General features: G+C 45.3%; 1 protein-coding gene across 1 annotated transcript in view; it reads left to right on the forward strand.

Moving 5' to 3' along the window:
* The window catches only part of MAN2A1 (mannosidase alpha class 2A member 1), a 1,326,430-nt gene that overhangs the window by 94,581 nt on the left and 1,207,702 nt on the right, over positions 1-24,147 (forward strand). Inside the window, exon 2 of the mRNA XM_086961008.1 lies at positions 6,911-7,171. Coding sequence (XP_086817134.1) covers positions 6,911-7,171 — 261 coding nt within the window. The remainder of the gene's footprint in view (positions 1-6,910; positions 7,172-24,147) is intronic.

The raw sequence follows: 24,147 nt of genomic DNA on the forward strand, positions 1-24,147 counted from the left end.
CGTCACTCATTCAATATGCATACACAAGTTAAAATTTCCGTATGTCAGGCTTTCCGCAATGAGCCTGTGTACCTCTGCGTGCAGTTGATTATCTCCTGTATTATGAGTAGAGGGTCTCTGAGAAAAGCTCGACTGAGTTACTTCAGTATCTAACATTAAATTAGTGCCTTACCAAACCTTTGGGCGCCATGTAGTGTAGTTCCTATAACCCTGATAGGCTCTGCGCATTGGAATGATATACACTTTAGTTTTGACATAGGACTGAGGTCAGTATGTCTCTATCGAGTACATTAAACTTAATTACTTGTGTGTGCCAGCTAACTCAGAGGTCACTATAAACTTCTGGAATGAACAAGAAGGGATATGTTTCTGACAACCTCATAAACATGACAACTTTGTTTCCCTCTAGAATCGGAACAGTCTCAGAATCATGGAAACAATAGATAACAGTTTTGCTCAGTCAATCGTGCATGCTTCGTTTCTACAGAGTTACACAGAAATAGATGGGTGTTTCAATAAAAAGGGTTAATTGAACAGCATTTTTTCTCATGCAAGAGATATAAACTGCTACAATCGTAAGACAGAATGCAAAGTATAATACGTATATACATAAATACAGGCTAAAATATAAATACTCAACTGGTGCTTCTAGCTATTCTACCCAGTGTACCTAACCTAAGTGTAATACGAGGTGAGAAGTAGGTGTTGTTTGGCTATAGTCTAGTTTAGCTATAGTTGAGATTGGTCTTGCCAGGATTTGCCAAAAGTCCCTGTAGGTTCTAGTCTGCTCCATACCTTAGAATGGGAGAGGTTGGAATCTCTTTCCGGGTCTCGATCTCTAACACCCCGCAAGGGGAGTCAAAAACACTGGAGCTGGATTCTCTGCGAGGAGGGTGACAGCGTCTGGTCAGTGCGTCAGGCGGGGACTCGATCTCCTTCCGAACTTGCCGTGGCGAACCGCGTCATGCAAGTATGCAGCTGTATCGTACAGGGCACCGTAGTTTGCCTGGTCAAGTGAAGGTATATTTATACCTTGAAGGTGTTTTAGGAATGCCAGTATTGACGTAAAAGTCAGGCATAGGAACGTCATGAATGAACCCCTAAGGAATAGTTCTTGATGCATAATAAATGAGTTCTTGGAGAAATCAATAATCCAAGCAAGGGGAAGTCCTAAAGGCTTAAGAGTCTGGTGTTTCAAGAACTTGTTGTGACGTAGTTAGACGGATATAGGTGGCCATGCCTGTATTTGGTTCACATGGATAATGCCTAAATAAGGGTTGGATTGCTATGCCTAAATAAGGGCAACAGGAATTGTGCCTATATAAGAGCATAAGTCGGGAAACCCATATACGGTATCTAAATCGACACACAACAAGAAGTGCAGAAAGAGGCAAGTGAGGTGCAGAAAGAAGCAAGAGCAGTGCATAAAGAACCAACAGAGGTGCTGAAAGAGGCAATTGAGGTGTAGAAAGAAGCAAGAGAGGTGCAGAAAAAAGTAGGAGAAGTACAGACGAGAAAGAAGGAAGAAGGGTGCAGAAAGAGGCAAGAGGGGTACAGAAAGATGCAAATGAGGTGCAGACATGCAGAAAGAGGGAAGACATTTGCAGAAAGAGGCAAGAGAAGTGCAGAAAAAGAAAGAAATGTGGAAATGAAGCAACAGCAGAAATGCTGAAAGAGGCAAGAGAGGCCCAGAAGGAAGCAAGAGTGGCTTGCACATCATTAGGACCAATTTAACACCCACATTTAGAAATAAGTAACCGGTGACCGTTCTAGGTTTGCAGAGGGCCTTCACTATGCTATAACACTTGTCACTGCGTTTTTGGTAATATTTGAGCTAGAAACAAGGCTTTTTTTCTTCAAATCTGCAGATTAGGGAGCAGATGATGAATTATGTGGCTAATGCAGAAAATGTGTAACTGTGCGAAAGTCGGTGCAGCCAAACAGTTGCATAATCCCAGTGGCTCTGCTCATACCTCTGACTAGCACTCCTCAGTTGTTCCTTCTTTTTTTGTTTCTCATTGAGTGTATAGTTTAGCTTCTATGGAAACGAAGACTTAACCTGAGTTTATTACTCCACAACACAGAGTACAATACCACATAATTACTCTCGATAACACATAATCTCACTCCACATAATTCCTATACACTAAATACCACAAACTTTCTATTCATATACTTTCACTGCACAACATACCACATAATTCCACTACACAACGTACATCCACTCTACACCAAAAAACATTAGTAAAAACCTTTTACATTTACTACGCCAATAGCTTTAACTCTTGCAAATGCGAAACCTAATACATTGCAAATGCTTCTTTAGCTAGTAGAAGTGTTTATAGAGTGGTGGAGAAAGGGTGCTGGGCCTCAAACCAGCGCTCAGGAATTCCTCTGTGTAGGGCTTACAGGAGGTACCAGAAGGGTTTCTTGGCCCCCAAAGTCCCTCAGGAGTAAAGTGGACTTCACCCCCCATCCCGTAGTCTGTCAGGAGGTAAGTTTGTAGAGTGGTGCAGAAAGGAGTCGTGGCCTCCAAAGACATCTTAGCAATCCCACTGTGTGGGACATACTGGAGGTAACAAGAGGGGTAGTTGGCCACCAAGGACATCCTTAGGGGCCAACTACCCCTCCTATTACCTCCAGTAAGTACCACACAGCAGGATTGCCAAATTCTCATAGCAGGCCACGGCCCCTTTGCCCAGCACTCTGCAAACATGCACCCTGGTGCGCTCTTGGATGGGAATTGAAGTCCCCTTCGCTTCTAGGGGTCCTATAGGGGCCAACTAGCCTTCCTTTTACCTCCAGTAGGCCCCACACAGTGGGATGGCTGAGAGGTGGACACAGGCCACGCCCCCTTTCTCCACCACTATGCAAACACGCCCCTGGCGCGTTTTAAGTTGGAGGATTAAGTCCCCTTAAATACTGAGAGTCCCTGAAGCCAACTAGCCCACCAGGTACCTCCAGTAAGCGCCACACAGCTGGATTGCAGAGTGGTGGTCCGAGGCCACACCCCTTTTAACACCACTTTGCAAACTCGCCTCTTTGCGCACTGCTGCTCCGTGGGATGAAGTCCAGGATACATTACCCCACCAGCAGTGTGCCAAGCGGCGCGTTTGCAGAGTGGTTTAAAAAACTGTGTGGCACTTACTGGAGGTACCTGGTGGGCTAGTTGACTCACAGGGACCCTCCATATTCCAGGTGACTTAATTCCCCAACTTGGAGCTCACCCCCTACAGGGAGGGGGCAGGGCCTCCAGCGATTTGTCGGTTTCTATTTTCTTTTTCCTACACTTTTGGCCCCGGGACCCCATCCTCTGAGGGCTGGCAGACTTTTATTTATTTTTTATTGTTATTTTGAAGAGGGAGGCGCATGGCCCCCCTTCTCATGCCAATTATGGCCCGAGGACCCCATTCCCCGGGGCTGGCCTTTCCTTTTGTTTATTTTTTAAATATTTTTAATTACCTGGTAGGGGGGCTGCGTGTCCCCCCTCCCGGGCCACATCTGGCCCTGGGTGCCCCATCCCCAATGGCCCCACAGTCCCAGACCGCTCCTTGCCTCCTGCTGCAGCCGCCATTGCTTTTGCAAAAGGGGAACTGCTGACATGCAGCTCCCCTTCTGCAAAAGCAATCTGCAGGTTTCTTGCTCTCGTGTCTAAAAACCAAAACAGAGTTTGCTATGGCAGGGCGGAAGCCGTGCTCCCGCCATGCCATAGCAAACAGTAATGTCCCGAGATGGGCACCCCGGGACATTGCTGGTGCCGGCTCTGGGGGGTGGCGGTCCACAGGGCCATCAAGGGCTCCTGGAAGAGGGCTTCGCAGCTCCCCTCCCATCTTACCATAAAGCCCTGTGGAGGTGGTGGTCCCTGGAGGGCCGTAACGGACCCCCTCATTTGAACATTTAGTGCCCCGGGGAGGTGGTGGTCCCTGGGGCAGTGTGGGGGTCTCGAGACCACCCAAACTAAATATTACTTATAGCCCCGGGTAGGTGGGAGCTTCCCCCCCAGGAGGCCCCCCACCTTTATTTTAATTATGCCCCGGGGAGGTGGTAGTCCCTAGGTCTGTGGGGGCCCTTATGCCATAATTTAGTATTGCCCCAGGTCCTGGCCCACCCGGGGGCTTTTTAACAAAAGAATCGCAGGAGACCGCGCTTCATTTTTTGTAACAATTTCAGCCGGATTTGTGCACGCAGCGTAAATTCGGCCGAAATTATTAAAAGAAGATGCTTTTTTGTGCCTGGGTTCCTTGTGGGACCCCCTGAACAAGCCTAGGGGGTCAGTGTGTTTCTACCCCGCACCCTTTTCTTGTTTTTTTTTTATTTTATTTTTTTTTTTTACTGCTTTCTTGTGACTCAATTACCGAGTCACAAGATGGCTGCCAACACTTCCTGGTTTGGAGTGTTGGCAGCTAATCAGAATTGAGCTTGTGCTCGTCAGGTTTGCGAACCCTTTTGGGTGCTCAGATATATACATTTTTATTTTTTTAATTTCTCAGGAACTGCTGAACTGATTTACACCATTTAACAAAAAGGGCGCTTTCTGAACCAAGAGCTACCTTTTTACCAAATTTGGTGTAATTCCTTTCAGCAGTGTGGGCTGTCCTATGGAAATTAACATGGAGAAAATGCGTTTTGGGACCCCCCATTTTTCTCGGCCCTCGGTTGACGAATCATCCTGAAACTTTCAAGACAGTAGCTGACCCGTGCGCCCCATTAGTTTTGAAAATTCCGCAAAGATTCATCAAACGGCGCCAAAGATAGTGGCAAAAGAAAAATGCTTTTAGAATAGAAACAAGGTCCTTACTATAACTAACTACTGGCGACCGCCAGTTGGTAAAATATATATATAAATATATATATCCTCCTGCAAATGAGGGAATCTCTTTGCCTCTGCGTCCGCGACTCAAAAAGGTGTCATTCAGACAGTGTGTCCCCCGAGTGCAGCCTTTTGGAGGAGACAAAGGGAGGTCGCATTTACCCACCTCCCAGGCATCCCCTGCAAATGGGAGCAGTAACTGACTGCACCCGCCTACTGGGGGATCTCTGCCCCCTCTCTTGCAGGCAGGTGCACCGAAACAGTAAATCGTGGAGTGACTGATTAAAGCAGCTGCTCCCTATTTCACTGAATGTTCTGCACCCAGGGTAGGCCCAAAGGCAGCGTATTTATTTTATCCTGTTCAAGGGTGTGCCGTGGCGCAAACATAAAATGTGCGCCTGATTCCTGATGTAGGACCAGATTTCAAAAAGACGTAGTCAAGTCGTTTTGTCAGGCATGCCCCACCCCCTCTGAGTCTGTGAGCAATTGCTTTATGTTTTGTTCTCAAATACCTGTGTTACAAAATCAAGCCCTGCTTGATAAGGTCTTGTTTCACATGTATTTGAGTCACTGACGTATATGGTAGCTACACCTGAAAGAGGTTATGTTGAGATTTGAGGAATATGTAGTTCTACCGCAAGTCTTTCGATCATTGTTGTACAAATCATGCAATGCCTACTTATTCTTAGTTAGCTCTATTGAAACAAAACATTTTCAGTGCTTAAAAGTTGTCAGATTGGCAGCCTGACTGACTCTACTAGTATGTCAAGAAGAGGTTTGTAAATAGTAGCTTATTTATTTGTCTTTACCGGCATAGCTGTCTGATTTCCCTATCCCTCTTGTGAGGACCAAGCCTCTGATCTTTGAAGACTGAGAAGAGAAGTTTTAAAACTGGGATTTGGCGTTAACCCCTGTTACACCAACCATGAAGTAAAAAGAGTAATGATCAATAGTAATGGGAAATGTAACTGTTCTCTGGGAACAACGTGTGATTTAGTACACATTTTATTAGATTGCCAAATGGTCTTAGATAAACTGAAAGAAATTTTACGTCCAATTCTTATCAAGTATAGTATATAAAACGGGGCACAGGTAGCAGAACTTTTACTGGAAATGAAGGATTTAGATATTTGTGCTTTGGGAAGGTTTATACAAAAAGTAAAATAATTTCTGAAATGTGACTAGCATCTCAAGCTCGCTTGCCTACAGGATATAGGTAGGATTCATGGCTGAAAAGGATTATTGTTCTTACCTTGGAAGTGCAGGATTATGCATTTTAAGCTGTGCCCTATTGTAATGTTTTAAAATAAGATAAAATAATTTGAAATGGGCACAATAATGTATTTTGTTTTAAACTTATGATACTTTTAGGATTTTTTAGGGATGGAAGCTAATAATGAATAATTTTAACGTGAATCTTATGATGTGGTATTATGATGTAATTTGTGAATTTTATGATTTGTACTTTATAAAGATTTTTATGTTTAAGGACTATATAGTCCGAATACATTTTGTTTTGAACTGAACTGAACTCTGATCTTTGAACACTCACTTTCTGAGTAAGGCTTGCACTATTCGTAAACATGTTGCTTGCATTGTGCGCTTGTTTTGGAAATTATTAGAAAGCCTCAACACTCAACCTTGTTAGTTAACCATCGCTTATTAAATCGAAAAGTTAATGTTCAAATCGGTAAGGAGAGGAAAACCTGCCTCTGTTACAATGGCAGTTTGTTCAGGCCGTACTGTTCAGTGTTTGTTTTGCGCTAAGAAGAAACGGCCAATATTTCTTGATTTACCACTGACAACACTGTCAATATGAGAAAAAGAAATCTCACGTGTTGTTCGCTTTCTACTTCATTCATGTTTCAACAACTTTTATGACTAGCCAGTTATGTTTATACACACCTTTGTTCATTTGGCTCCATATTTTAAATTGATTCATAAAGTAAACAGTGTTTGCCGTTATTAATTAGATGTTATCGGATAGTTTAACAATTGATCAAAGAGGGTGTCAAAAACGTTGTTGCCCCACCATGCTTTTTGTGTTTTGTATGGAATCATTGAAAACTTAGTCCAGTAAATCTTTTTTTTCATATGCAGGGCCAGTTATCTATGCTACAGGATAAAATAGATCATTTAGAACGATTGTTGGCGGAGAATAATGAGATCATTCACAACATAAGAGAGTCTGTCATATATTTGAGTGAAAATGTAAAAGAAACTCAAAAGAAGCCGGATGCAATGAACCTAAGTGAAGAAATCTCTGCAAGCTTCCTGCAACCTGCTCCAGTTGTGCTTCCGATTGAACCGGAGGATTGTCATTTTGCTCTAAAAACCAGTAGGCCAGATTCAGATGTCCAGGTAAGAGTTCAAAAAATGTTTGTGTTTAATGTAAATGAAGGTTTGCGTCTCATGTGTGATAAAGGTTGTGTGCAAGGCCTCATCTAGTCTATCCTTTTGCATTTTTTGAAACCTAAAGGCAATTATAGAATTTATCATTTAGGGTGTTTATGTAAAAATATGTCCCTATTTTCATGTTTATTTCTAAGAAAAAAAATCCATAGCACTTTTGCTTGAGAAGTAGTTAGCTTGTAAATTTAAACCATGGAAATTTCGCACGACTGAATCTTTTGCGTGTAATATGTTGCATTTTGAATTGTAATTCATGTGCACTTGTACAGGCACACAATTATGTGCTAGCGAGTAAACGGCCGTTGCTTTAAAGAGCTTCTCTGTAGCCGCCTCACAAATTGTATGCATTTTTAGTGCCAATGAAACCTCCAGTGTTTGAGTACTATGATAGCATTAAAAGCATTGTATCTTGATACTATGTGCCTTTTGCAAGCTGTTGCATTTTGGCAAATACAGCGGATGAATAAATGGAATTTTCCCATATTAGCTTCTTCAGAATTATTAACTAAAAGGAAACTTAAAGTATAGAAAAAGTTGAGTTTATCTCTGCAGTTTCAACTTTATTGGAATTGAGATTGCAGAATAACACGCACACGCTCCCACTCATCCAGCCATCCCAGCCACCCAGCCATCCCACTCCCACATAACCACGCTCTCCCCAATCCCCCCACCCCAGTCTGCCTTTAACTTGATGGCTACTTGTAAATCGGCGTCTTTTTGTCTTCTGTTTGTAATTTATGAGCATGTTCTATAACTCTTGACCAGTGAAAAACTGCTTACCATGAAACATGTCAAAACCGCACCGTGCTTGTAAGGCATCAGCAGGTTGTTTCATGCTTATGTCCCACATAGACCATTAAGATTGCCATTGTCTGCTTGGATATTGCTGACTCTAAACTAAGTACCTAGAGATATATGGTTTAAGAGATGCTGGTTAAGTATATCATATCATTTATATACAATATGCAGCTCTAGCTAACATATTTAAACAAGTATGGCTCACGTACCCAGCGATCCGAAAGCTGACGCAGACAGTAGACATTCTACTCACGTGCGGAGCGGGCAGACGCCTCATATCACTACTGTATAGGGCTATGAGGGAAGATGCCTATGCCCCTCCACCCAGGGCATTTGCTACTTGGAACGTCGACCTTGAGGTACCTCTGGAGAACAAGGACTGGAGGGCGGTGGATGCACTTACACATTTGGTCTCCTGTAAATCCACTCCAATTATATACACCGCACAAATATGACCCCCAGATAGACTACATCGCATGTCCCCCAACAGGTCCAGCTTATGCCCTAGGAGTCGTGGGGAGGGGGATAATTTTCTGCACCTGGCTTGGAAATGTCCTGAAGTTAGAGGCTTCTGGATAGAGGTAGTGGAGCGGATTAGAGGCAGTATGAATGGGCGATTACAATTGACACCGGCCCATTGCCTACTGGGGTTAATACGGAAACCTAAAAAGCAAGCAAAGATAGCATACAGTCTCCAGCAATTACTATTAGTGCTAGCCCGGCGCAGAATTGCTATTGTGTGGATGGGAACGTGGGCCCCAGGGGTTTTAGCATGGATGCAACAAGGTGTGTATGAATGGACTTTAGCTGAGGAAGTGCACATGAAGAGATGTCGCGAAGATGAGAAATTAGAGGAAGATTTAAGGCTCTGTTGGGAACTTCACCATGATCTGCTGGCCAATGGTACTCAGTCAGGCTCCCAAAGCCCATCATTAGTGGATGGCCGAGCAGGAGTCTCTGTTCGGCAGCTGGTCTGATCTCTTGTTATGTTATGTTATGTTATTAGGGTTCTTCTATAGCGCAACGGCTACTCCAGTAGGAGTGTCCCGGCGCTTTAGCGAAGAGGTCCTTTAAGAAGAGGAAACATAACTGCAGAATAAAAGGAACAGCGAAGTTAACTGGTAAACAGCCAGGTTTTTAATGCCTTTCTGAACGACATCAGACTAGGGGCTTGTCTGAGAGAAATGGGAAGCTCATTCCAGGCGCGCGGGGCCAGGTAATGAAAAGAGCGCCCCCCTTGTCTAGTTCGCTTGATGGTTGGAACAACCATTTTAGACAAGGAGGCAGATCGCAGAGTTCTGCTCGGCTTGTAAAGAGCAAGGCGCTTCCTAATGTACCTTGGGCCTGAGTCATGAAGGGCCTTGTAGGTCAGCGTCAGGCTTTTAAAGAGAGCCCTCTTGGCTATAGGAAGCCAGTGCAGTTCCTTCAACAAGTCAGAAGCACTGGCTCGTCTAGGGAGTCCAAAAATAGCCCTGGCAGCTGAATTTTGGACTACTTGAAGTCTCCTCACGAGATATTTAGGGAGTCCTAGATAGAGGGCATTTGCATAGTCCAAACGCGACCCGACAAGTGCTTGGACAATGACCCTTCGATGGTTCATAGAAATCAAGGGGAGGAATTTCCTGAGCATCCGCAGGATCCCGAAACATTTCCCCGAAAGACAGGATATTTGAGGCCCAAAGGTTAACTCATTGTCAACAATGATACCTAGATTTTTAGCCTTGGTACTTGCATTAACCGGTGGAAACAGGTCTTGTGGCCACCAACTTTTCCAGTTAGGTTCAGAGACACATCCAAAAAAAAGCTGCTCCGATTTATCGGAGTTGCATTTTAAGCCGTGTCTTTTGAACCAATCAAAGACTGCTTCTAGGCAGCCTCTGATGCGGATCCCATCGAACACCTCATTCTTGTCGTATGTGAACAAGAGCTGGGTGTCGTCAGCGTAAGACACGATCTGAGCGCCGAACGACTCCGCAACCTCTGCAAGGGGGGCCAGAAAGATGTTAAAGAGCAGGGGGCTAAGAATAGACCCCTGAGGGACCCCCACTTCCAGAGTTGCCATAGCTGCGGAGTGAGGTGGCGCCCAGATCGTTTGTCGACGGCTAGCTAGAAATGATTTGAGCCAGTTCCACACCGTCCCCCGGAGACCACAATCCCAGAGTCGAATTAGGAGGGTATCATGGGGAACAGTGTCGAACGCCGCCGACAGGTCCAACATGACCAACATGGCCTTTCCTCCAGTATCCAAGACCTCTCTGATGGCAGTGGTGACTTCAAGTAGCGCGGTCTCTGTGCTGTAATTAGCACGAAACCCAGATTGAGTGGGGTGCAACAGATTGTTATTCTCGATGAAGTCAGAGATAGATCTGTGCACATGTCTTTCCGCCACCTTTGCCAGAGCAGGGAGGAGAGAAATAGGCCTGTAATTGGCATGTATGATGGGATCCAAAGCTGGGTTTTTTATGAGTGGAAGGATGAGAGCACTCTTCCAAGCCTGAGGGACTACGCCAGAAGACAATGAGGAATTAAGAATGGAATTGATTGGGCCATTTAGCACAGGGGCTATTTTGTTAAGGCAAGAGACCGGGCAAGGATCTAGAGGAGAGCCCGACTTCAAGCTTGTCAGATGGTCTAATGAAGCAGCAAGGCTCAGCTGCGGGAATTCCCAGAGGGTGGGTTGTGAAGAGGAGAGGGCACCAAGAGCAGCATCCTGAGGCTGTTTTGAGTAAATGGCAAGAGAGGCTTGAATAGATGTTATTTTATCTACAAAATAATGTGCCAGTTCAGTCAGCCAAGGTACTGAGTGAGGCTGAGCAGAGATGCCTAGGGACAGAGAAGTAAAATCCTTGACAATTTTAAAAAGTTCCTTACAGGAGTTTTCAGATTCGTCTATGCGACGTTCAAGATAGGATTTTTTTCCACTCCAAATCATCTTGTGGTAAGATCTAGTTAAGTTTTTAAATTTTTCTTTCTCAAGAGGATTGTAGTCTTTCCTCCAGGCTCTTTCTGCTCTCTTGCAGTTTTGACGGGCTTCTCTAAGCTGAGATGTGAACCAAGGAGCTGAAGGACGTTTGTTTCCGGGTTTAGCGGCTTTCTCAGGCACGAGATCCGCCAGTATAGTCGTGAGCCAGTCAGTGTAATGAGCTAGATCGATTTCCACATTACCTGACAAGGTGCAGGGTGAACATGACATGGCCTGTAGTAGCATCTCATTAGAGAGCAGATGAAAAGGCCTGGAAAGTCGTTTAGCAGAGGTGGTGGGATTTGGTCTAGGGGGAGGGGTACTTAATAGGAAAAAGGAGATTAAGTAATGATCCGACCATAATACTGGCTGAGGAGCAAGTACATTAATAGGGACGGTGGAAAAAACTTGGTCCAGAGTATGGCCCTTATTATGCGTGGGATCATGAATGAAAGGTGTAAGTCCTAATGCTGTTGTGACCTCCATGAGTTTCATTGTGTCAGGATTTGTGGCCTCATCCATGTGTATGTTTAGGTCGCCTAAAAGTAAACAATGTTCTGATTTAAGACATGGGACAGAAATTGCTACCTGTAATTCATCCAGGAAAGAACCTAAGGGACCGGGAGTTCTATATACGAGAATGCCGGTACATGCCTGGTGGGGAGACAAATGAAGTGTAAAGCCGAGCGCCTCGGTGTCCTGAATATTGTCTATCGGGAAGGTAGTGCAGTGTAGCTGGTTGTTAACTATGATAGCCACACCACCCCCGCGCCCAGATGTTCTGTCCCTCCTGATGATGGAATAGTTAGGTGGGATGGCGTTGACTAAGTCAGGGGCCGAGGTATCACTAAGCCAAGTCTCTGTGAGAAAGAGGCAGGATATATTAGAACTTGAACTGTACCACCATATTCAAAGACTGCATGACGTTTATTGCTGCAAACATTTCACACCTGTGATTTGTTATTGCGTAATACTGAAAATAAAGTTTCTTTAAAATAAAAAGTACATCATATCATTATTGATAGATACACTGAGAGTTATACTGTAGTATAAATAAAAAAGTAGATTGTTAAACTTAGCTGGATCCTGGGCACTGTACTTTTTGGTAATGTTCAATGCAGATCAAACGTGCCTTCCTTTATCCAGTGGTCATTTCAGATGGGACACTCATGATGCCAAATGTCAGGCCGTTTTTTCTATTTTGATTTGGTTCATTTGTTGAGAGGAATGTCACCGTCTTTGAGGGTTTATGCAGGCTTTGTCGAGAACTGCATATTCTGTACTTTAGGTTATTGTACATCCACATTGCTAAGACGGTTAAGACTCAAGCTGTACAATCACTCAATCCCGGTGACCTGTTAGTAATAGATACACTTTATATTGGCGGATTCAGTGACAACCTCACCCCTACCATCACAGAAGGTGCCTGGTCCAAAGCATGGGTTTGCTTTTCCATGTGTAGCTTAGAACCGCAGGTCATTTACGTCCCAACTTTATCTTTAAATAACATGAAGTGATAAAAGTACTTAGCAAGAAGCTTGATTTCTTTTACATAATCTTGGAAACTGGTGTTCACTTAAGTAAAGCGTTGTTCCTCCTTAGATACTTAAGTGAGTTATCCTTTTTAGATCTCGCCTAGCGACGTAGCGCATGCGCTGCTCGCCTGGGCGAGACATATTGTTGTCGGTGTGGTGGGTGAAGGGGGACAGGATATGTGCACCCTTTCAAGACAGGACATGTGCACACGTACGTCTGTCTAACAGCTTAGCTGAAGACACAGCAAATTGAGGTGAGCCCACGAAATTGATCATTGGTATGGTATACATACAATTCTAAATGGTAGGGAACCCATTATTAATTATATGATCCTCTACTTTTCATCCAGAAAGTAGCATCATTGAGCACGCATTATTTAACGAGGTCACCGTCGGGGGCACAAGTTGCTGTCACACCGACAGGTAAGCGTGATAAAAGAAATTATAGCATTTATAATCGCCCTTAAAAGTTACATAATGAATAAGGCACTAATTAGGCTCTTTTTCTGACAGAGCTGATTCCCTCACTTCCCTCACTACGAGATGCATAAAGGTAGAAGGTGAGTCCTTTTAAAATGAGACAAGTAGTGGCCTACACCCCAATACTAGAATCTATATTAATGCCATCTTTCGTTAATCATTTCACTTAGGCTGTTTCCCCATCCCATACAGTCCTGAGGAAGACCCGCCTTGACGCCTAAAAGGGCGCTTCCAGAGGGTCGAAACGTCGACGTACAATATATTGGACCTATTACAGCAAAATCCTGTATTGAATACTGACAAAGGCAGTATACAGTTGAATATTGGAGAATATAGGCCAGGATAAATCCTCTTTTTATGTCCCATTTGTAAATAATACCTGTATATTTTGTTGGTCACTCTTGCGCCGTGAGCACAGAGCACTAAATGTCACGAATTGCACTTATTGTTCACCTTTCTGCCTTTTTGTAAATGATGAATATTTGAAGCATACATTAATGAGTACAATTCATAAATCGTTACATGAAGACATAGATGGTTTGGATTCTGTTTTTTAGATAGAATCTTTTGTTGAAATACCTTTATTTAGTAAAGTGTCAATTGAATGTTACATATATCTCTGAGATAGTGAAAGAAATATGTTGCATCCGTATGAACCAATTGTTGATAATATTGATTTGCTGCCCAGGTTCATAAGGCATACTGGGTTAACCCCATTGGTTACGGAACTAAGAACGAGGTCAGCAGAGCTACTGTAGAGCCAGAGAACCAGGTCAGCAGAGATGTTGTAGAGCCAGAGAATCAGGTCAGCAGAGCTGCTGTAGAGCCAGAGAAACCAGATCAGCAGAGCTGCTTTAAAGGGAGAGAACCAGGTCAAAAGAGCTTCTTTAGAGCCAGAGAACCTGTTCAGCCGAGCTTCTCTAGAGCCTAAAAACCAGGTCAGCAGAGCTTCTCTAGAGCCAGAGAACCAGGTCAGCAGAGCTTCTCTAGAGGGAGAGAACCAGGTCAGCAGAGCTGCTTTAGAGCCAGAGAACAAGGTCAGCAGAGCAGGTTTAGAGCCAGAGAACCGGTTCAGCAGAGCTAACCGAGAGCCTAAGAACCAGGTCAGCAGAGTGGCCCTAGAGCCAGAGAACCAGGTCATCAGAGCTGCTGTAGAGGGATAGAACTAGGTCAGCCGAGCGGCTGTAGAGCCAGAGAAACCAGGTCAGCAGAGCTGCTTTAGAGGGAGAGAACCAGGTCAGCAGAGCTGCTTTAGAACCAGAGAACAAGGTCAGCAGACCTGCTTCAGAGCCCCAGAACCAGGTCAGCTGAGCTGCTCTAGAGCATGAGAACCAGGTCAGCAGAGCAACTATAGAGGCAGAGAACCAGGTTAGAAGAGCTGCTGGAGAGATAGAGAAACCAGGTCAGCAGAGCTGCTTTAGAGGGATAGAACCAGGTCAGCAGAGCTGCTTTAGAGTCAGAGAACCAGGTCAACAGAGCTGCCTTAGAGCCACAGAGAACCAGGTCAGCAGACCTGCTCTATAGCCAGAGAACCAGGTCAGCAGACCTGCTCTAGAGCCAAAGAACCAGGTCAGCAGAGCTGCTTTAGAGCTATAGAACCAGGTCAGCAGACCTGCTATAGAGCCAAAGAACCAGGTCAGCAGAGCTGCTTTAGAGCCAGAGAACCAGGTTAGCAGAGCTGCTGTAGAGCCAGAGAACCAGGTCAGCAGAGCTGTTCTAGAGGGAGAGAACCAGGCCAGCAGAGCTGCTTTAGAGCCAGATAACCAGGTCAGCAGAGCTGCTGTAGAGCCAGAGAACCAGGTCAGCAGAGCTGCTGTAGACCCAGAGAACCAGGTCAGCAGAGCTGTTTTAGAGCCAGAGAACCAGGTCAGCAGAGCCGTTGTAGAGCCTTAGAACCAGGTCAGCAGAGCTGTTCTAGAGCCTAGGAACCAGGTCAGTAGAGCGGCTGTAGAGACAGAGAAACCAAGTCAGCAGAGCTGCTTGAGAGGGAGAGAACCAGGTCAGCAGAGCTGCTTTAGAACCAGAGAACCAGGTCAGCAGACCTGCTTCACAGCCAGAGAACCAGGTCAGCAGACCTGCTTCACAGCCTGAGAACCAGGTCAGCAGAGCTGCTCTAGAGCCTGAGAACCAAGTCAGCAGAGCAACTATAGAGGCAGAGAACCAGGTTAGCTGAGCTGCTGTAGAGATAGAGAAACCAGGTCAGCAGTGCTGCTTTAGAGGGATAGAACCAGGTCAGCAGAGCTGCTTTAGAGCCAGAGAACCAGGTCAGCACAGCTGTTTTAGAGCCATAGAGAACTAGGTCAGCAGACCTGCTCTAGAGCCAGAGAACCAGGTCAGCAGAGTTGCTCTAAAATCAGAGAACCAGGTCAGCAGAACTGCTGTAGAGCCAGAGAACCAGGTCAGCAGAGCTGCTTTAGAGGGATAGAACCAGGCCAGCAGAGCCGTTGTAGAGCCTTAGAACCAGGTCAGCAGAGCTGTTCTAGAGCCTAGGAACCAGGTCAGCAGAGCGGCTGTAGAGCCAGAGAAACCAGGTCAGCAGAGCTGCTTTAGAACCAGAGAACCAGGTCAGCAGACCTGCTTCAGAGCCAGAGAACCAGGTCAGCAGAGCTGCTCTAGAGCCTAAGAACCAGGTCAGCGGAGCTGCTGTAGAGATAGAGAAAGCAGGTCAGCAGAGCTGCTTTAGAGCGATAGAACCAGGTCAGCAGAGCTGCTTTAGAGCCTAAGAACCAGGTCAGCAGAGCTGCTCTAGAGGCAGAGAAACCAGGTCAGCCGAGCTGCTTTAGAGCCGGAGAACCAGGTCAGCAGAGCGGCTGTAGAGCCATAGAACCAGGTCCACAGAGCTGCTGTAGAGCCAGAGAACCAGGTCAACAGAGCTGCTCTAGAGCCAGAGTACTAGGTCAGCAGAGCTGCTTTAGAGCCTAAGAACCAGGTCAGCAGAGTTGCTCTAGAGCCCGAGAACCAGGTCAGCAGAGCCGCTGTAGAGATAGAGAAACCAGGTCAGCAGATCTGCTTTAGAGGGATAGAACCAGGTCAGCAGAGCGGATGTAGAGCCTGAGAACCAGGTCAGCAGAGCAACTATAGAGTCAGAGAACCAGGTTAGAAGAGCTGCTCTATAGCCAAAGAACTAAGTCAGCAGAGGTGCTTTAGAGCCAGGGAACCAGGTCAGCAGAGCTGCTCTAGAGGCAGAGAACCAGGTCAGCAGAGCTGCTGTAGAGCCAGAGAACCAGGTCAGCAGAGCTGCTCTAGAGGGAGAGAACCCGGTCAGCCGAGCTGCTTTAGAGCCAGAGAAGTAGGTCAGCAGAGCTGCTTTAGAGCCAGAGAACCAGGTCAGCAGAGCTGCTGTAGACCCAGAGAACCATGTCAGCAGAGCTGTTTTAGAGCCAGAGAACCAGGGTAGCAGAGACGTTGTAGAGCCTTAGAACCAAGCCAGCAGAGCTGTTCTAGAGCCTAGGAACCAGGTCAGCAGAGCGGCTGTAGAGACAGAGAAACCAGTTCAGCAGAGCTGCTTTAGAGGGAGAGAACCAGGTCAGCAGAGCTGCTTTAGAACCACAGAACCAGGTCAGCAGACCTGCTTCAGAGCCAGAGAACCAGGTCAGCAGACCTGCTCTAGAGCCTGAGAACCAAGTCAGCAGAGCAACTATAGAGGCAGAGAACCAGGTTAGCTGAGCGCGTGTAGAGATAGAGAAACCAGGTCAGCAGAGCTGCTTTAGAGGGATAGAACCAGGTCAGCAGAGCTGCTTTAGAGCCAGAGAACTAGGTCAGCAGAGCTGCTTTAGAGCCATAGAGAACCAGGTCAACAGACCTGCTATAGAGCCAGAGAACCAGATCAGCAGAGCTGCTCTAAAGCTAGAGTACTAGGTCAGCAGAGCTGCTGTAGAGCCTAAGAACCAGGTCAGCAGAGCTGCTCTAGAGGCAGAGAAACCAGGTCAGCCTAGCTGCTTTAGAGCCGGAGAACTAGGTCAGCAGAGCTGCTGTAGAGCCATAGAACCAGGTCCACAGAGCTGCTGTAGAGCCAGAGAACCAGGTCAGCAGAGCTGCTCTAAAGCTAGAGTACTAGGTCAGCAGAGCTGCTGTAGAGCCAGAGAACCAGGTCAGCAGAGCCGCTTTAGAACCACAGAACCTGGTCAGCAGAGCTGCTTTAGAGCCAGAGAACCAGGTCAGCAGAGCTGCTGTAGAGCCAGAGAGCCAGGTCAGCAAAGCTGCTTTAGAGCCAGAGATACAGGACATTGGGGCTTATTTACAAGCCCCTTGGGCCGCCGCTCAGTCACTTTTTCCCCACACAAAAAGTGAAGCACCGGCGGTGCAAGGGAGTTGTAAAAAAGCCCCATTGTGCCCATTCGAAAGCAATAAAACAGTTGCATACCCTTCACACCACGGAAAAGGTGAAATAAAGCACCAGTTTCTAAAGTTATTGCTCTTTCCACAGTTACTGGTAACTCAAGTCTCCTGCCTGAGGTCTACTAAATTTATTGTAATTTAAAACTTAAAGGATCAAAATGCAAAGATGTGTGAGCTATTAGCCTTACACTGGCTGAACAACTGCCTCCTACCAAAGGACTATTAAGAGTGTCTACAAATCTAACATTGTATTTTGGGAAGTAAATTATGCACCTCATGCTTGAAACATAAAACAAGCATTTGCAATTCAATAGGATTGGCATTACTAAAAATTTGAGCTATTGGCGTTACAAATGATAATGTTTGTTCGTTTTTATATTTTTTTGTTAAAAAATATTCCAGCAGTAGCATAAGTAATGAAATAAAATCCACGTAGACCACCAGTACCACCATAACTAACACCACCAACACCACCAGTACCACCACCACCAGTAACAATACCACCACCACCACCACAGGTACCATAACCACCACTACAATTATTACCATTACTACTCTGTGGTGATAGTAATAATAATAGTGGTATTTATGGTACTGGTGGAAAGTTACTATTAACAATTACAATACCTGTTAATTTTTCAAAAGGCATTGCCATTTACAATACCAATACCTCTAAAACTCGCAGTTCGAGACCAATTGCATTGTAAATGCTTGTTTATTATGCAGGAGTTGAGTGTGTTTGGTTCAAAAGCAAAATCCTAATCTTCTAGACCATGAACTGCAGGGGAAGATCCAATTTTTTTCTGGGCTCCCCGGGGTTCTTGCTTCCTCTTCAGGATGTGTCCCAGATACACTTCCTCTTAAAATCTTGAAATTAGACATAACCGATTGAACCTTCAATGCTGAGGTGTGTCCTTTTCTTGCGTTGCACTGGAACAAGAATTTTTGAGTTCATGCAATACATAAATATGCTGTTGTCCAACATTTTACTGCTGGTCAGTTTGGTTCAGGAGACTCTCACTTGTAGGTTCTCTTTCCTTTTTGATTCAGGCCCTAATCTTAGCTTCTTCTCAATGTACCTGCTGATTTGTTCGCTTACTGCCTCTGCTACTTCTGCATAGCAAGTGCAGTTTGGGATATTTAGCATAGTTTTAAATTACTAGTAATTCCGTTTAGAACACTTTCTTTATAGATTGCTTATGAAGTAAATTGTTAACCTATGAATTTGTCTGCATTTGCTGACATTATTACCTCACACTTACCTACGTTTAATTGCTGGTGATGTTAACATGCAAGACTTGTTCAGTGTCTTTTGGCGCTGAGCATAGGTCTTGAATGTCAGTTGTGACTTCAATCATTTACATTAGGAGTCATTACTTTGTGGTTTTCAAATCGGGAGTGCCTTTACTTTACCTGGTGTTGCACCGGGAGCACTTTACACTGTATGCCTTTGGATCTGCAGACCTTTACTTCACAGGTATTACTTTTAACCTCTTTTTAGGTCTCGCGCTTTCAGAAGTCGCTTCAGATGCTCGCACACGCTGCGTGTGTGCTCATACTTCTGCCGCAGGCTATTGACCTTTTTTGTGCGTCTTTTTAACAAAGACAGCACACAATTGGCGAAAGGTGGGTGCATTGCCCCGCCCATGGCCTATTGGTGTCGTTTACCCGCACCGGCCGCCATGTGGTTTCAAATATCGTGTCTCAGAGCGACGTGCAGCCCTTCGTCTGTACAGCATTCGTCACGAATGCTGTACAGACGACGAAGGCTGCCGTCGCTCTGAGAGGAAGGAAGATTCATTTTCCAAGTTTGAAAAGGTGACTAACGAGCCTTTCTAGTCAACAGAAGGGCCTGGTGAGGAGGCGGGAGGCCCCTTTGAATTCCCCTTCTAATTCACAAGAAGCCCATATGGATCCCTCTGCGCCTGACGCCGGAGGAATGGCTTACATGATTATTCTTTGAAGTGACCAGATCACTGTCAGCACTTGACTAGGACCACAGTGCCAGGAATAGGAGCCCCATAAAGGCTACACACAGATCTTCCAGTTAGTCCCGAGGAAGACCCCACCATGACGGTTATATCATCGCACATTGTTCAGGGGTCGAAACGTCGACGCTTTATTTTCAAGTGTTGATGATCACCCAGGATAATGAACTATGATTAATCACTCACTGGGCTGATATTTCTTCTTTTTTCTTCAAAACGTCACACTGTATTTAGATATCATTTTTCTATGTACTATATGTGTCCGTGTATTTTGTGGAATGTATTGTGACATGAAAATATTTTAATGTTCGTGCACTTTAAGTCCTACATTTTGGTTTCAAGGAACTGTTCTGTGTGTATGTAAAGATATGAACGTAAATAAGTTTACACTATTTTTTTCAAAATACTGATAAAGAAATATATTGTGAAAGGAATTTAAGAGGTTTGCGATTTTTGGTTTGGATATAGGGTACATTGTACTCTTTTTCATTTGTTGACTGTTCTCATCCATTTGGAGAGACATAATTGTTTAAAAAATAATTTTTTGACTTTTAAGAGTGGCAGAACCGCTGTTTTACTTATAGCATTAACCCCCAGGTTCTGCAGTAGACTGGGCTACCCCATTGCTTTATAACGTGCCAAGCAATTTAGGTCCAGAAAAAGGAATTTTCCATAAGAGGTTTTCTGTGAGCCATCCACTTTCCATGACCGCATTCATAGGTAGCTTGCGACGTGCCACCACTGTTGACCCAGCTACTTCTGCGGTACTGAGGGATTAGTTTGAAATATTGGAGAAGAATATCACCTGTTGTTCCATGACCAATGAAATAGGAGTAATATCTGCTCCTTCATCTAACAGTTGTGTTAGCCCTTGGAAATTCTTAATTAAAAACTGAACTGTATAGCTAGCATTGGCTGCTGCCCTAATAGCGGAGTTTGAGGCAGCATACAATCTCTTCAATGCTAAATCCACTCTTTAATCAATAGAATCTGATGGTGTGGCATCGGCTGAAATTCTAGTCCCCTGCGCGTAAAGGCCTGCCATCAGAGAACCTAGTGGATTCATCCACAAAAGCCAGTATAGTGTACTTCGTGGATAAGAGAAGTGGGGAAAAATGTGCTTGTCCACTTCTTTCCACTCAGTCACCATAACTCTTTTAATGCCGGTATGCAGCAGAAGAGATTCGGGTGGTGATGGCAGAAAAAATCCTCAGCCGCATCCAACATTGAGAGCACTCGGAAATCCCATAAGTCTAAATGCTCCGTCACCCTTTGAACTCTGCCCCTTAGATAAATCTCTCCTTGACCTTTTTCTCTGTATCAGGATCATCAGCGGCCTGCACTGGAGCTTTCTTAGGCGAAGGAGCAGACCCTCTCACTTTAAATGTAGCTTCCACCGTCTTCTGTATACTTTGCTGCAGGTCCAACATAGTAGGAACTGACAGACTAGGCTCCTACAAGACAGAAGAGCTCTCTTTCAAATTGTGCCTTTTCGCAGCACATTTCTTTGCTTCCATAATCACACAAGCTCTACCATACACTCTTAATCTGAGACATTTCCTTAAATATTGTTGCCATGCATAATTTAGCAAATAGGATCTGCTTTAGCCAAGGAAGAGGTGGGCTCTCACTATCCATGTATTTTTTGGGCCCCTGTTGCTAGGCATACTAAAACACGTCTGAGTACTCCCTGAACATGCTCGCTCATTCTCTAAAATTCTTCCTGATTGGTGTTGTTCAGCAACCCGCTGGCCAGTCACAATGCGGCCTTAAACTAGGCATTCAAATGTGTTTAAGAGTAAACATGGCATTAACATACTAAAGATGAATATGCTGAACTTTCCGGACACCTAACTGCGACTTTTGTAATTGGCTTCGTTTAGCTGAAGTTCTTACCCGCGGTCAGCCTCCACATATTGGGTCTGCTCAGGCAGGACCTCCTACACTGATCTACAATGCTCTTTATGAGGTTAGATGGAGATGTTGCAGGAGAATTTGGTGGTAGCTAACCAAATAATTAGTGCTACAGTAGGCACAACAGAATTTGCAGCAATTGGATATTGCCATGGCGTGTCCATAAGAAGATCCTTGTGGGTTTGTTTGACCACTTTAAAACCTGAGCCACAATTAAAAATCATAAACTTGCCATTTTCTGGAAAATCTCTATTTGACTAGCATACGGAGAAGGAAATGCAAAATATAAAAAAAATAAGGCCGAGACATTAAAAGCATGAATTTTTCTGACCACGATGCAGATAAGGAAATCGAAAATATATCCAGCATATGGTTCAAATCCTTCATTGACATTGCAGTCATCACCAACTGCAGCAATAGTATCCACAATATTAGAGATACCCATGTCAACACCAGTTATCAAAACCAAAAACAATCCATACGAATTTGTGATTCTTGGGGAAGTCTATCTTTTGAGCCAGCCAGTGACAATCTAATCCCCTCCAGTGTTACCCTCTTCAGTGGAAGGAGCGACTGACCTTGCATATGACAGTCGTCTCTAATCACAAAACACAAATGGGTACTAAATATTGTAGATTGTGCATATTGTCTACTTTTCAATTTCATTCCTCCACCAAAACAAACTGTAAAGTAGCGGCTATCTATACGAAGGAAAAACACATCCATCCTCTTAAGGAAAGGAGCCACCAGGAGGGGTTGGACCAAGCCCAGTAGTGCCGTCAGGGGAGTTAGATCAAGTTCAATCTCGATCATTTGTGACAGGATACTTAATGCATCTTCCCAGAAACCAGGTATAGGTGCACAGTTTCAAGCTAAGTGTGTAAAGTAAGCAAGTTCTGCTGTGTGCCAGTGCTGCAATGGGACCTGGGGAAATAAAATGTAGCTAACAAATGGGGTGTAGGGTAAGGTTGGTGCAGGTATTTTAAGTGCAGAAGTTTGTGTCTGTGATTATTATAGACCATTCTAGTCTGCTCTCAGCAATAGTGCCATGTTTTATCCAGCAGTGGGCCTCCCAGATCTCTCTCTGTAGTATCCTGATGTTATGGATTGCCTCTCCCATGTTTCCCTGTCCCGGGCTGCTCAGCCTGTGTGAGAGTTCTGAATAGAATGTGTGGTGTGTGGGCTATGAGTGGAATGCTTGGGTGACTGAATGAGAGATGACAGTGGATGGATGAGGCTGACCAGCTAGCAGGCTGCTCCTGGTGGGGTTTTGATATGACTTATACCTGGACTTGTTCTACCTGTGTACCTGCTTACCTGATACCTAAATAAACCTAAGTGGACATCATCACTCCAGTGTGGTCTCCCGATTACTACACTTATTTTTGGCCACGAGGTGAGGACGACCCCATGCTCTACAGTGATTCAAAACTGGGTCCTATTGGAATAGCAAGGTTTTCATTTTTGTTAGAAATGTTAATGTGTCACCTGAAGTTTTTCCAGGCTTTGGGAGCAAGGTAAGAAAAGGTGCAATACCCCCCCCCCCAACCCCCTCCCACCCGGCTCTGGCTTTTTAGCGGTGGGAGGGAACGTGGGTGAGCAGGAGGTTGGCAGAGCAGAGGTGTCTGCTTGGGTGTGGAAGTTGATTTGACTGGTATGCGGTGCCTTGCTTGTGTAATGCTCTGCAGGTATGAGTGAGGAGTTTGAAAAGGGTGCATTTGTGTATGGGGAGCAAGTGGAGGTCTTTGAGGTGACTGGATGAGTGTGTGCATTGTGAGAGTTTGAAAATTGCAATTTCCTTACCTGATGCATAGCATTTAAAAGATTGGTTGCTGTAAAGGCAAAACTCTTCTTTAAACTGTGCAAGAAACCGCGGAGCGGCACAGTGAGCTAGCGAGGCAGTAGCTTGCTGTGCTGCCGCCCCAGGACCCCCAGGCCCCTGAGGGGCCTCCTCCTCGTAGTTTCGTTGTTGTCCCGCCAATTGTCCTCAAGGGCCCGGAGGGGGCCAGCCAGGAAGTGAGGAAGCGGGAGCTGTGTGGCCCCGTTGTAAGGGAGAGGCCCTTTAATCCTCGATCCCTGCCGCTCTCTCTTTCCTCACCCGACTCTGCTAATACCTGGGGTGAGACCCAACGACTCTGAGCTGCAGAGGGGGGCATGCTGGAGAGCAGTGCAGCATCTCAGCAACGAAGATGTATTGCCACAGCAGGAAGACAGGCGGCCGTCAACAATAGCCCCGGCTGCAAATGAACTGAAAGCGATAAGGTGCAAATGGTGCAAGCGGTGCAGGTAGTGGCTGGGGGGAGGGGGCTGTGAGTGCGGTTGCCATTAGCAGACAGCAGCTGAGTGTGTGCTCAGATGGGTGGCGGAAGCTAGGTTTGGGTGCGGCTTGCTGCTTCGCCATGAGTGCCCTGCATGACCGCGCCTCTAGCCTCCCAGCATCACGACAGCCAGACAAGCAGCACATTGCACCCCGAACCTACTCGCATCTTTCCTAGTAACAGTGTGATAACTCAATATTCAACCCCAGAGAGCAACACTGGCTTTAGATTGCTAGACTCAGTAAGGGTAAACCCCCTCTACCCCTCTACATTTCAGGTGCTCCTGCTCTCGCACATCTGCTACCACGTATCATAAACCTGTCGTACAACCTGTAGCGCAACAGAAAGACAGAAAGTCAGCTGTAACATAACCAACAACACTTATTGTGGCAATATTTACTGTGAGGGAAAAAAGCCAACAGAGCCAATAAAAGCAATCTCTACAGCTTGCCTGTCTCACGACAGCCAAACCTCATGAATTCTCATTGTCTACTAGTCGAGCCCAGCCCGGTTAATACCAACTAGTAGGGCAATGAGATAAGACACAACAAAGCGAAACCTGGAGCCAAAACCAAAACCTAAAGGCGCAGCT

Source organism: Lissotriton vulgaris, chromosome 3_1 (genome assembly GCF_964263255.1).
Source record: "Lissotriton vulgaris chromosome 3_1, aLisVul1.2, whole genome shotgun sequence".
NCBI lineage: Eukaryota > Metazoa > Chordata > Amphibia > Caudata > Salamandridae > Lissotriton > Lissotriton vulgaris.